The following is a 14789-nucleotide window of genomic DNA, read 5'->3' as shown; positions in this document are numbered from 1 at the left end:
TGTCTGAAGTTGTCCCAGTTTTTGAAAGATTGGGTCAACAGCTCTTTCTGGGTTGTAAAGTAGAATCTGAAGTAGAACTGAAGGTAACCTGATTCTTCAGAAATTCAGTTTTAGCTTTATTCATAAAACAACTTACTCAAATTCAAGTTTGTTCCAACTGTTACGTAACTTCTCCTGGGAAATGCTGTTTAACTCATTCTTTCTTTAAGATTTGAGACATCCCCAGAATGAGTTAAGTTTTCAACATTGCATCTTCTGATGGTTTTAACTTAATTTTTACTTACTTACGACTTTTCTTTTTTAAGAGAGTCTATGTAAGAGCAAGCAATACAGTTTGGTAAGTCTGTGTGCAAAGAGCCAGTCTGAGATAATGGGAAACAACTGGGGTAATAATCTGCTAGGTGAGTCTACTGGATAGTCCTTCGTAAATATGGTGAAGGATAATAATGGTGTCTTCAGTTTTTCAAGAAACTTGGGGGCATACCTAGCACAGTGCCTAATTTATGAGACTAAGTGGGAGCTCAGTTTGTCAGCTCAGTTTGTCCCAATCTCTCTTGGTCCCTATCTCAACCCATAACATTCATAATATTTTCTTCATAATATTTTCTGTCCCCTGTCCAGCAGCAGAGAAGAGTGAGAGAGTGGCTTTGGTGGATGCCTGGTGTGTTGAAGAAAACAGATGGTGTATGATGAATGAAATGTTACCCACCTTTTCCTCAAGATGTGAAAACATCAAATTGTTTGGTTATATTGATTTAGTAGAAACCAAACAGTTTGACCTGGAAATAATTTTCTAAAAAGAGACTAGTGCTGTTTTATGTGCTGTTACTCAGGTAGCTTAGCTTCAGATTCTCCTAAGGTGGGCTTGTATCTTTGCGGATGGATTTTTTTATGAGCTCTGTCCTCAGTGTATTTTTAGTTCAGCAAATTCATTCATTACTGTGAAGCTTTGGAATGCTACCTTATCTGTAATCCCTGGCATCCAGGCTTTCTGCATTTGGACTTTTTAAATTCAACTTCATTTTTCTTGCAGTTTTAGCTCAGCAACATTGCAACTGAGTGCCTCATTGAAGTTTTGCCATGTAATCAGTATGCTTCTGTCTAATTCAGTGTAGAGAGTTCCTGTGTATTCAGACAGTTAGCAGAAGAGAATTCTGTTGGGGAGAACAGCAACTTGTATGACAGTTTTTGTAGTTTGGCAAAGTATCTGTGTGTACAGCAATAAATCTGTGTAGCTAATTCTCTCAATTCATTATGCCTAGGTACTGCAAGGGTCTCACTACAGGGGATGATTCTACGAGTTTGCAGCAATTCTTAAGCATAGTCGGGTGAGTTAAGGTTGAACCTCTGTCCTTAACTCAGAATTTTCTTGCTTTTATGGGTTTTAAGTTATTCCAATTACACATCAGTATTAATTACATGTAGGATCAACTTTCAGAAGTGATGACTGATTTTTTTAGTTTTTTTAAAGCTTTGTTTTCCCAACTTAAGGTACTCTTGGGAGCTGGACTGTTAAAAGGACTTGAACATAAGTTCTGTGCAAGTGTGAGCTCCTTGAAAGAAAATTAAACTTGTTCCATGGAGTTTATAGTCATTTTGGATTCTGTTTCTGATTATAATATGGCCATCATTTAAAGTAAAAGGCAGTAAAACTTGAAAAGATGGTTCCCAAGTAAGTATTGACTGCTTTGTATTATTCATAAGAAAAATGAGAAGTTGATACTAGCTTCAGTACAAATTCAGTAAAACAAAAAATACAGGTTAGCATGTAGTATGCCAGTTTCTTTCTAAGCAATTAATGTGGCTGTGATCTGTTCATGAAGGTAAACTTCATTATTGGAGACTAGGTTCAGAAGCACGTGCATGTGTGTTTGTACACCCAACTCATCATTTTCCTAAATAATAGCACTTTATCTTGCTTTAAGATCAGCTGGCACAGCTTCTGTTTTGGTTTTGGGGGTTTTGTTTATTTGTTTGTTTTAAAGAGCGCAGTCAGAACCATTACTTCTACTGGGCCTCAGTATTTCTAGAAGTCCCAGGATATATTCATTGTGTGTAAAGTATTGAAGTAGTTGTTAGAGGTACAACTTAAAACCTACAAATGCAAGAGCTCCGGCTGGAACTGTCCCTTAACTTCCTACTGTGCTTAAATATTGCAGCACATTGCCGACTCTTGTGAGACTTCTCTGCAGTCCCTAGGCATAATGAGCTAAGGAGAGCATTTAGCTTTAAAGTCCCAACTATAGAGAGATAAATGTAAGTTGCAAAAATCATGTATCTGTCACCTGCTGTATCTCTTTCAGCCTTATTAATTTGGCTGTCACAAATTCAGTTTTGTTGCCATCTTGAAAGAAAATTAGATGGAATTTTTTAATTAATCTCACTGAATTAGCTACAAATACTTGATCCACTGTACTTTCTCCCATCTGATGTCATGCCTTAAAATTGTCTGTTAAACTGCTGTTGCACAAATTAAAATAGCAGAAGTATACAAAACATAAGCAAGGAACAAACATCTTGAACTTAACTTTTTAATTTCTTCTTCCAAAAGGATTTTTGGACCCTGAAAAGAAGCTTTTTTCCCATCGGATATTGTCAAGGGATGAATGTATCGATCCATTTTCTAAAACTGGGAATCTTAGGTATGTATATGGGTTTTAGGCATTATACAAAACAGAACAGCAGAGGAAAAGATGCTAAATAAAATAAAAATTACTCCTTCTGCACTTAATGTGTTTATTTCCTTCTTTGTGTGCCTCTTAAATATCAACACCATCTCAGTAAAACTGGTGTGTTGGGCATTGCAGCATTCCTTCTACTTAAGGGGTTCTGTGATAGCAGAGCAGCAAGTGTGATGCCATGGCATCATGTTTCCACTTCTTATTCTTGTAGTAACAACCATATTTCCACTTTATCTTGTGATCTTGTATAATGACTTTTATATTGTGGGTTTTTTTTAATTAAACCACAATTCTCAGAGTTTAATTCATAATTGAATACCTAGTATTCTGGCTTTCAAATGTGCTAAAAGCACCTTCTGTTCCTAGTGTTTCTTGAAATTGGGTCATCTAGAGCCTTGAATTCATATTCTAGTCTAAATTCACATTCTGATCTTTTTCAGAGCATAAACCCAAGATTTTTTCTAAGACAGATAAGTTTAATGCAGCTTTATGAAATACTAAGTTACTCCCCCTCCACACCTGACTGTAGCAAATGAGAAGCTTTTTTCTTTTCTTGCTCTTATTTTTTTTATGTGCATCTTAAGTACTCCACCTCCTCTTCCTCCTAGGTGATGGGTGATATCAGTACTTCTGTTTCCTTTATCTTGGACTGAATGAATCTACTCTTTAAAAGCTCTTCTTGTGTCCTTTACCTATCTATATATAGGTAGTGTATTTACCTTGTGAAAGTTGACTTTGGGCTATTGGTTGACAAAAACCAGTGAAAACTAGAATGAAATGTTGTAATTGTTTGTTCTCACAGAGGTTTCTTGTTTTCTACCTTTAGCCTTTGGGATGCAGATTTTGAAAGAGCTGTTTCCTTTTTTTCCACTAACTGTAATTTGTTCAAAGCTTGTATTTTAAATTCCATCATTTTAATATTGCTGACTTTTTGTAAGTTTCTTTTGTAAGTTCCATGTTCTGCAGACATGTTCATAATAAAACAGAGCATCAATAGAAATTGCTTTCATTGTTATATAGACTTCTAAAACTGGCTTAATTTATCACCTATTTTGTCTCTTAGAGATCTCTTTCCTTGTGGAGATTCCATGGTTTGCATCATTGATGATAGAGAGGATGTTTGGAAGTTTGCTCCCAATTTGATAACTGTGAAGAAATATGTATACTTTCAGGGGATAGGAGATATTAATGCACCTCCTGGATCAAGAGAAATGCAAATGAAGAAGAAAGGTGATAGATTGTTTTTAAACTGTATTTATATAACTTTGTCCACTTTTCAAACATGGCTGATGTAAGTCACTGAGATGGTCTTAGTAATATTGCAGTGGTGCTCAGATGAGAAATCTCAGACTATTGAAGTTGACAGCACAAATGTGAGTAGCTTGGTAAAACTAGACTGTTTTTACTGAGAGAGTTCCTTTCAACCAGAGCAGAAGTGAAGGAGTAATAAATGTTGTGGTTCAGAGCTGACCTGGCAATGCACCAAACTGTTCAAGAATATGTAGAGGGGGACAGTTTCTCCATCACACCCCCATGTACAACATGCTGACTTTTCTTCTCTATAGGTTTCACCTCTTCAGTCCCCTTCCTTGCCCTTGGGACTTGGAGGAATAGGTAATAAACTCTGTCCTCAACACACTGCTGGAAATTAATGTTGAAATCTGCTTGCTTCCCAGTCTGAATTGTGCTAATACAATTAGTGTGAATTTTTGCCACCTAGTGAGCATGGTGTTCTGGCATTTGACACAAGAACCTTTATGTTCAGCAGGCTCAGCAGTGAATGCACAATGGATTTAGAAAGTACACATTACTAGATTGGGAATTATTTGGGGGCAAAATGTATTTGAAACACAATGTCATAAGAAAGAATTGACAGGCTTTTTCCAGTTTAGCCAGGGCTTTGGATTTTTTTTAATTTAATACTTGTGACATTTCTCTCTTTCCCTTGTTGAAACGGAAGTGACCAATACAACAACAGAAATAGTATGATCAACCTGAATCGGGCCACTGTGATGTGGGACCACTACACTTGACTCCTGTTGTTACTTGCTGGGCAGGAACATGCACACAAAAGGGAGACAAAGTAGCATGATTTCACACAGCGTTCCAGTGAATGTTTGTGTGCAAAGTTTTGGAAGTCTGTGGTTTCTTTAATTGTCTCTCTACTTCTGCAGACACATCCTAAAACTATTCTGCTGCTTTTGACTATTAGCCTTTTACTTGCATTCCAGTAGTCTTAAATTGAGCTTGAATGGCATCTTTGTGTGGCAAAAATACATATATCTTTTCAAGGACTAAAATTGAGTTATTTTGTTATGAAAATTAGGTAACATGAAAGATGTAGCTGTTTATTTATAAAGTTCTTATACTGTAGTTCTGGATAAGGACCTTACAAAGCAAATTCTGCCTGTCTACCCCTTGTTTATTTTCGTTGCTCTAAGTTGTAATCATAAAACTTACACTACAGGGTAAATCCTTCAATGCTTGCAGAGTTAACAAATAATTACTTATGACCTGTGATATACAAGCAGCTTATTTTTTTTCTTTACAACTTCCTTACAAAAGTAATGTTTGTTAGGTTTGACGGTCCTTTCTAGCAATCATTGACACCTAGAGAATTTTAATAACTTTGAAAAGCCTAGTGATCACTTCTAAGCATAATGAAATCTAAGTCCATGTGTAAACTCAGTGTTTAAGGTTGATGAAAATAAAATCTTGGTTAATCTTAAAAAAGGACAAAAAAGGGAAAATACATGTATGTTTTCTTTCTTGTCCATGTCTTAGCAAACAACTCTACAAAATCTGAGGCATTGGATTCAGCAGTGATTTCAGCAAAAGATGTTGAAGAAATAAAGAATGTTATTTGTGTAGAAGAGCACAGTAACGGTCTCAAGAAAACTGCAAAGGACACTTGCACTGCAAATGGGAGTACTTCCGTAAGGAGTGAAACATCTGATGGGGATGTGAACTCTCATGATGAAGTTAATGCCCAGAACTCCTTAAATGATAGCTCTGGTCACAAAATGGACAGTGAGGTCACTGATGATTTGGCAAATACAAAAGATGCTCAGATTTTTTCAGAACAAGTTGATACAACAGTTACAGAGAAGCAGCAAACCCAAGAGAAGTCAAATGACTTGGACTTTGAACTGTCTAGTGACAGTGAAAGTGACGATGGATTGGATACCAAAAAGTCATCCTCTTCTGTATCAGATAGTGAGAATGAGGAAAAGAGAAGTTGGAAGAAATCCAAACAACCTCCACAGGATGAAAATTTGCAGCAGGAGAGTTGCACTGATGTAAGTGCAAAAAAGGATGGTCTGGTGAACCATTCTGAAAACACACGGTCTTTACCTAGTGAAAATATCCAGGACAAAATTGATCTTGAAGCACAAGAGGAAAGTGAACAGGAAAGCCTTTGTGATTTAGGAAATGGGTCTGGAAACAAGCAAGAAACTGAAACAGAATCTCAGATTAGTGAACAGTCTGGAATTACAATGGGTGAGTCCTTAGACCAGAGCATGGAGGAAGAAGAGGAGGAAGATGATACAGATGACGATGACCATTTAATATACCTCGAGGAGATACTTGTGCGAGTTCACACTGATTATTACACAAAGTATGATAAATACCTGAAAAAAGAGATTGAAGAAATTCCAGACATCAGAAAAATAGTACCAGAACTAAAAAGTAAAGTCTTGGCAGATGTAACCATAATATTTAGCGGACTCTACCCGACAAACTTCCCTATTGAAAAGACACGGGAACACTATCATGCCACAGCACTTGGAGCTAAAATTGTGAAGAATCTCGTACTGAGTGCTGATGATCCTGATAAGGCAACACATCTTATTGCTGCAAGGACAGGTAGGTATTTGAGCAGCTTTTAGTCTGTTAGAGTTCATGCACTGAGCTCTTTCATATAATCTACAGACTTTAATGTAACTGAGATTAGAACTGAAATGAAAGGAAAGATTCTTCCTAAAAAAATTTAGCAGCCTCTTTAAAAGGGTTGTTCTCTTATTTTTGTTCAAATGTGACTTTTAATTGTTAAAAGTAGAACCCACTAAATATCCTCTGATGTAATGTGTCCGTGTCTCAGTTTTTTATTAAGAATTGGCCATACTAATAGTCAAAGACATAAAGTTGTTGAATATAAATTTTTAATATTTGTGTCAAAGAAAAGTTTAAGGTTGTCTTGCTATAAAGGTATAGCAGTGCTCTCTTTCTCAGTTTTTCAGATTCACCTCTTGTGGTTCAGTTTCACTTGGTATGGAATTCAAACAAATTATTTTAAAAGACTGCTAATACCCTGCCACTGCACTGTGCTTAGCTGGTATTGTTTTGTCAAAAGAAATGTAAGAGTTTTGTGTAACTTTTAGGTTGTGTTTGACAAAGCTGCCTGTTTTTTCATATCTGTAATGGATAGGAATGTACCATTGGCAGCTGCCTTAGAGGAGCTACCAGTCAGCAACTCTGGCTTTTAGCACACTTTTTTTTTTTCCTGTGCGCCCTGAAGGTTGGTTCCCTCGTTGCTGACTTTTTGAAATTACATGGAATCTAAATACCTGATAGTCAAACCCATGAAATCCAAAAGTAAAACTGCATGTTTTAAATTATCTGAAACTTACAGGTACTTTTAGAACATGCCTAAGCATGTCATAAACATACATGCATGTTCATGTCATAAACAAAGAAATACATTATCTGCCACCTACTGGATGTTTTCTTTTTTGACTGCTGTTCATGCAGAGTTTTAGTACATCAGAAGTAGCTTGGTTTCATTGGCTTGCATTTTAAAGAGAGGGTACTTTCCTCAAAAGTATGTATATTGAGAGGCATTTAAGTTGTAAAAGCATATGATATAAATGGAGATAGACATTTTAGTAGTAAAAACAATCTAAAGCTCAGGAGATGGAATTAGATGCATTGAAATTAGCTGGGATTCTGGGTTTTGAATATGTGATAATGGCAACAGTGAATGTGAAGTTTTGAAATCAATGGGTGCATCAGTTTGGGACTCCATTGTTTTACCACAGTTGCTGAACAGCTGTTAAAACCTTCATAAATAGTAATACTTATTTCAGCAAGAAATTATGCAAGTTCATCATACTTCATTGGAGACATAATAGCCATCAATATAAGAGGTGCTTTTCCAATTTCAAATCTTAAAATGCTTCATTTCAAAGTTGCTTTGTTTGTCTTAAACTAGATGACTTCTGAATATAGTCATACATCAGATGCAACTATTGTGTGATGGGGTAAAATTGATAGGATAAATGTAAATGAGACCCTCCTAAAAATACATATATTTCTCTAGAGTGAAAAGTGTTGAAGAACACAATAAGGTACACGTCATGTGATAATGAGAAGCAGTTGACTTTTTATTTGGGGTTTTTTGGAATGTACCATTTGAGGGTTTTGTGTTTATGTAAATGCATATATGCATCCTTGTGTTCTATTTTTATAAGTAAATTATTTGCCACCTGCCCATTCTTAGTGAATCATACTAAAGTACATCTGAATATGAAAAACTACTTTGTTTTTTTATTAAATTGCATATCATGCTAATTCTAGATGAGGTAAATTGGAAGTCATTTCTGTCTAATGGGCAATGCCATTGTCTTCTTTGATCATCACTTAATAATTATTTCTGTAACAATGACAATGAATTAGAAGGATTTAGAGTGAATAAAACTGTATTCTTCAATAATCCTTTGTAAGATCCTTGGATTGACTGGTTCATTTTGTGATGTTTTGGGGTCTTTTTCAACTTGAGGCTATTATTCTCGCCTCTGGAAGGTGGGAGTAGTTGTGCTGCATTGTTCCAATTCCATGAAGGAAACTTCTTAATCAGAGATTTTAAGGATATAAATTTTGTCCTGTCACAGCTGCATTTGTGCTAATTCATCTGTCAATGTGATTTTCATAGTGATTCTTTATGGTTAGAGAGGAAATTTTTACAAGCCTTTTCCTGAGAATAAGCCATACAAACATTGCATCTTTGGCTCCCGTGGCAAAAATCTGAAACACTGCTTGATGTCTAATTGCTGGTGAAAAGGGGGAACAAAAGCATGTCCCTTCTTGAGTTTTATTCAGAAGTCAGTGACATGAGACCAGGCAACATTGTTATCTGTACTTTTATCTTTTTTTTCTTTTTTTAATGTGTTTGTGAAAAGTGATTCTAAAACACCTTTTAGTTCAAAGTCTTTTTGGGTGACACCATTAACAGTGGCAGACTTGGGACTCTGACAAGCAGCTGAATGTGTGTGTTTACTTTGCACTAGCTGAGATGTAAGGAAAGCCACATACTTGATCTGCAGCAGTGCTTGGGGGTAAATCCTATTAGCTTTATATTTTTGAAGTCAAAGGAAGAATTTGGCAGAGGAAGTAAAAGGGAAGAAGTCAGTGTGAAATAAGAGTTACCCCTTAGGTGTGGAAGTGATGGGGTTTCCCCTGTAAAGTGACATCATCATAGCTTGGAGCACTAAAATGAGCAGCTACTGAGAAACATTTTAGGCTGTTTTTACAGCATTCTTCCCAGCCTGTAAGAGTAAATAATTTAAATTTATTTTATTCTTTATATATACTTGTCTCTTTCTCTGCAGATAGGCTGTTTCCCTGTAGACACAGGTACTCTGAATTCTGAAATTAAATAAATCCTTGTTCTTGATAAAAGTAGGACTTTTTTCATTATGTAGGGCAGAAAATACTCTCTGCCTGAATTACTATAAAATACAGGATCTTTGTATCATCTAATCAGCTTTCATAAATCTGAGTGACTGAGAAAAGGCTATCCTATAGTCCTTTCCACTTGTCCATGGGCTACATAAATCTTGTTTCAGTTTTTGAAACATCTGCTGTTTGCTTTAAGCATCAGTAAACTGCACTATAGGATGAGTTTTTATAGCTGTGTACACACTTGGCTAAGCAGTTATCACACTGTTTCATAAATCTTATGTTCCTTCCTGAACAGGTGAAAGACACTGTAGTAGATTCTTGTATTGAGTTTTTGCTGGTGGAGCAGATAGAGCTATTCATATCTCTCAAAAATTGTTGTAGTGTGTTAGGAATGGAAATACATCCATTTAGGCCTCAGATTTTTCTTTTATTTTTCAAAATATGCTTGAGTCCATGCCATTTCCTATGCCTGTGGTGTGTCAACAGAGCTTTTTCCCTGAAAAGTATATTCAAGGGCTGTGTCTTTTTAAAAAAATTGGGTTAAGCATTGCTCTAAACTTGGCCACTGAGCAGGTAAGCCTGTTGCTTTTGTTGGTAAAGCACAGTGCAGAGTTAAATCTGAACTTTAGGCATAGCTTCAGAGCAGCACATTTGTCATTTGTTTTAGGTTGGTGTTTTTGTAGAAGAGCTTCAGGATTTGATTATAAATCAAGATCTGTATATAAAGATTATCTGAAGAGAAAGAAACTTTTAGTGGTCGTATTTCCCGAGCAATGTCTGGCAGCCTGGTTGCAAACTGCCATAAGGATATGTTGATTTTGGTGTGTTGGAATCAGGAGAGAGTTCTGCAAGCGCTGCTGGTGATTTCTCCCCATCATGTGCTTTGATTAGTCCTGGCACAGCCTTGACCACTTGCACAGAGTTCTCATGGGTGAGATTGAATCAGAGGCCACAGTTGGCTGAGCACTGTTTTCAGTAAGTTCAGAAGTAGAATTGATGAGCACCTTCCCCAGCTTTGAAAATAACATTTTCTGATACTATCTGCTTCAGATTGTATCCATCAGATATCATGTGATGAATTTGGCCCCAGTTTCTTCATGTGGAATATCTTCTCTACCTTTTAAACTTTTTGGAACAACTTTAGAATTTGAAGTAGGGAAAGGTGATTAGATGACAATAATGCAAAAAAGGTAGTCTGGAAAATCATTTTTTCTCTAAGTGATTTTCAGCTCAGCTGAGTAATTCAGATGTTTTTAGCTGTGACAGAAGTACTGTTGCTTGGATGGATTAAAATCTTTTTGCTGTTTTGTCTTAACAAGCATAATTCAAAAAGGAGAAGTTAAACTGGGGAAAGGGAGAGGAGACAGCAAACATCACAGTGCTATTTCTCCTCCCAGTTAAATTTGGTGTTTTACCAAATGTTGCTTTAAGTACATTATACATGTGAAATCTTCATTTGTGAAGATGTCAGCTAGAAATAGGAAGCCCTCCCCAAGAGGACGCAGTTGTGTTCCCTCGTGCAGTTTTCAGTATGCTGGAGCGTGCAGTAGGCTGCTACACTTTAGAAATGAGTAGGAGGCAGAAAACCTTGATGTCATGGAGGTGAGAAAGGTAAGACTTCTGACTCTTGGGAGGTGGGTTTGGTTACACACAAGTACCAACTTTCACAGAATCCTAGAACATTTAGGTTGTTCGGGACCTTAAAGGCCATCTAGTTTCAGTAGCAATTTCATACAAAATTGTGCTATTTTGGCTTTCATGTTTAAGTTTTCTGTCACAATCCTGTCAGCTAGAAGAATTTACATAGCTCCTCAGTTTACATCCAGCATGAAACCCATCACATATGTGTGAATGCACAATGTGAGGGTGGGGAGGATGGAGTAGCAAGATGAACCACCTGATATCAGTGCAGAAACATGAGTTTGAAAAACAGTTGGAGAAGCCCATCTCCTCATGTAACTTCACAGATTTAACATGAGGTGAAGGTGCAGTTTTACAGTTTTGTCACTGTTTGCCTGATGAAGTCCAAAAGGAGCAGCGTAGTCCCATCTATCCAACATCATCACCAGCTCTGATTAACTGTTGTGTGTGCTCACTAGTGAAACCAGTGCTGTTGTATTCAGTTAGCTCCAGAGCTGTTATGTGCAGGACAGTATTGCTAGCTGTGTCTGATATTTGATTCAGTATCTAATACCTGGCTCAGGTACCTAAACTTCTGCCAGACTTCTTGCTCTTGTTGCTTTTTTCTGCTCTATGCTTATGAACCTGATTTTAGCATCCTCTTTGTAACAGCAGTCTTCTTACTGGTTTGTTTTTCTGATAGTGTCATTCCTTTTCTCCTTTATTCTCAAAAGAAAGCAATGTCCAAGCTAAGCCTTAAACTTCTTCAATCTTTTTTTTTCCCAGATCTCTTAAACTGATTCTCTTTCAGAACCTTTGCTTTATTTCCTCTGAAATATACCATGTTTATAAATTAACTACAGCTTTATACATAACTGTTTCTGACTGCAGGTATTTCTACAATTCCTAATGAAGTTAATTAAATATTAATAATACCTCCAGTCAAAGCTCCTTCTGGCACTTTAAACTGGCTCATTTCCAGAAAATGTTGCATTAAATTTTTCTCAGTTGCTTTTGTAGCTGATAATTAATGGGAAAACAGATTTCTTAAATCAGGGCATGTATGATTTCGCGGAGTACATTTACCTCCCTCCCTTATTAGGGTTTTATGTTTTAGCCAGTTAAAACCTCTTAACTGCAAAGGTGTGCTAGGTTTAACACAGTTTCAGTTCTAAAATTACTTTCACTTTAAATTAACTTTTTTTTCCCCAATGATACTAGTGTGGAGTAAAGCTTTATATGTATAGTTCTTATGTCCCGAACTGTGCAATTGGTTGTATTTACGGATGAGAGAAGAAGAAATGTATTTGTGCACACAACATTTTTTTGTCTGTCAATCTAAATCCAAAAAAAACATATGTGTATCTAGAGAAAAATGTAGCCCTGCTCCTGTATGCCATTGGGTTTGGGGGAATGAAGGATAGGGAAACAGAGGCTTCCAGCAGTTTGATAAAAGACAGTTATCTCCTGCCCTTTCTGTTTATTTAGTCTTTTTATCTTACAGATATCTTAAACTGAGCTGTCTAACCAACTAGTTAGGTCAATCCTCAAGTGCATTTCAGTTTATCTGTCTATCCCAGTTGATTGTAGTTCAGGTTGTACAAAGAGTATTAAATATTTGAGATTAGCTGCTTCGTTTCATCTTCAAATTATGTGGAGAAGTATCGGTACAAGATTTTAATTTAAACCGAAACAAGTAAAATCAGATTGTTAAATCACAATCATGAAGATGAAACTCCAGGGAACTGTGATGAAAACATCAAATTAATTTACTGTTCTTGCTTCCTTGTCAGAATTGTTCTGAAACTTGGTTTTTATTTTTTTTTCTGGAGGCTTCATTGTTCCCACGTGTGTGAAAACAGACAAGGGCTTATATTTTTAGTATTATTATATTTTACTTTGTTTCATTAGCTGTTGTTAACTCACTAGTGTTAATGTTTTTCCCCTGATTCACCTTCCCATCCCACTGGGGTGGTTGGAGGGGTCAACGAGTGGCTGGGTTAAACCACAGCACTGATTTTGGTGCTTTTTGGCAGATTTATAGCAACTTTACTGAGTTTCTCTCTTGTTCTGGTATCCCGAGAGGGTAGAATGTGAGATCACCTGTTAATTGGTGATCAAAAGCTGCACTGTTGATGGTTTCACATCAGGCATGTTAGCCTGCCATGTTTAACTTCATATTCTTTGTTCCAGTTTCAGTACAAAGGAATTCTGTCTGCTTTGCCTCCCCTTCTGGTATATGGAGGTTGAGTGGGTGACAGCCTGTTAAAAAGTAGCATGTTATATAACATTTTTTACATGTGTAAAAAAGTTAATATAAGTTAGACAGGCTTCAACAGCATTGAAAAGCTGCTTCTTCTTGGACTATTAACAAATATAAGTGAAGGAGATGTTACACAAAAGTGCACTTGTTGCTTGTTGGGCTAACATGCAGAGAAGATGCAGAGATTTTCTGTCTAAAACTAAGTGGACTCCTTTCGTGGTGCCAGTTCTTCAGAAAGTCACCTTCACCTAGCTTGAGTCTGAGGTACTGCATCTCATTTAGATTCTCACTTTTATTAGCTGTGATTGTTTTGTTGCATTGGGAAGGAGTGTTGTTTTGGGTTTTTTTGGGTTTTTTTTTTACAATTGATGACAAAATGTTCTTAGATTTAACTACACGCTGGTTTATCTTTTGTGTTTGTGGGAACACTGTTATTTTTGATTCTGTAATAGGCACAGAAAAAGTACGGCAAGCTCAGGACTGCAAGGATCTCCATGTTGTAAACCCTGACTGGCTGTGGAGCTGCCTGGAGCGCTGGGACAAGGTTGAAGAGCAGCTCTTTCCTTTAAAGGATGACTACATCAAAACACACAGGTAAGTGCTATTCCTTGAGGCAGTAGGGGCCATGAAAACAGATCAATTGTATAGTAATGCTGATTTATTAATAAATTGGTTTCTGAAAAGTTCAGAATGGATGTGCAGTCCTTATGGATTCTAAGGAAGAGCTCCCTGTTTTTGTCCAATTTTTTTTTGCTTAAACTGAAGACTATCAAGGGATCAGAAGGCAGTTCAGTAACTAGTACAGTCAGGAGAAAACTGACTGTAACAGTTGCAATAACATTGGTTTCTTGAGCAGTTACCGTTGTTGCTCTTTTAATTTGGAGAAGTTGCCCTTTTCAGTTCATCCCTACGCTAACATAGGGAATGCCACCAAGGCACGGGATCATTCATGTTGCCAAAAAATGTCCATACTTAGACTACATGAAGAACTAGTAAAGTATGGCATTTTTTGGTGAAATTTGGTAGTGATGAGAAAGAGAGAAACAGAAAAATGCCATAGGAAATTCTAAGAAGAATTGGAAGGCATGAAGATGGGAGCAAAAACTGGAAGAAAGGAAGTAGTGAGAGGTTGTTTTGGGATGATAAGAAAGTGCTGAAAGAGAAAAGGTAAAAAATAATCAGTGCATTAGGGTTACAGTAAATAGAAGAGGCAGGCAAAAACATTATCAGCAAAGAGGGAAGTTGGACAGCTATCAGTTAACAGTCCCCTGCAGGATAGTGGCATGGCTAAAGTAACTCAAGACAAGGTACTGCTAAGCCAGCTTGACACATCTTGCAAGCCTAACAGAGGATCTTCCCTTCCACATTTAGACAGGAAGGAGCACAGCATAATGGGGTTTCTGTATTAAACTGATACTGGTGGGATTGACTATGATAGAGATTTATTTTCTACGTACAAGATGCCTTTGAAGATACCAAAAGAGGGAAACGTGGAAGTGAGGGCATTCATCAAATGTGATACTAGGTTGAGACATAGGATCCCT

The 14789-nt window shown here is 36.8% G+C and overlaps 1 protein-coding gene across 2 annotated transcripts in view; it reads left to right on the top strand.

Annotated features, from left to right (window-relative positions):
- Window positions 1-14789, top strand: part of CTDP1 (CTD phosphatase subunit 1) — a 102123-nt gene that overhangs the window by 23790 nt on the left and 63544 nt on the right. For both annotated transcript variants that reach the window (XM_058832878.1, XM_058832879.1), the window contains exons 6-9: window positions 2552-2642; window positions 3745-3911; window positions 5466-6548; window positions 13698-13839. In XM_058832878.1, coding sequence (XP_058688861.1) covers window positions 2552-2642; window positions 3745-3911; window positions 5466-6548; window positions 13698-13839 — 1483 coding nt within the window. The remainder of the gene's footprint in view (window positions 1-2551; window positions 2643-3744; window positions 3912-5465; window positions 6549-13697; window positions 13840-14789) is intronic.

The sequence above is a fragment of the Poecile atricapillus genome, chromosome 2 (assembly GCF_030490865.1).
Source record: "Poecile atricapillus isolate bPoeAtr1 chromosome 2, bPoeAtr1.hap1, whole genome shotgun sequence".
Taxonomy (NCBI): Eukaryota; Metazoa; Chordata; class Aves; order Passeriformes; family Paridae; genus Poecile; species Poecile atricapillus.
This window is presented reverse-complemented; position numbering and strand designations above follow the sequence as displayed.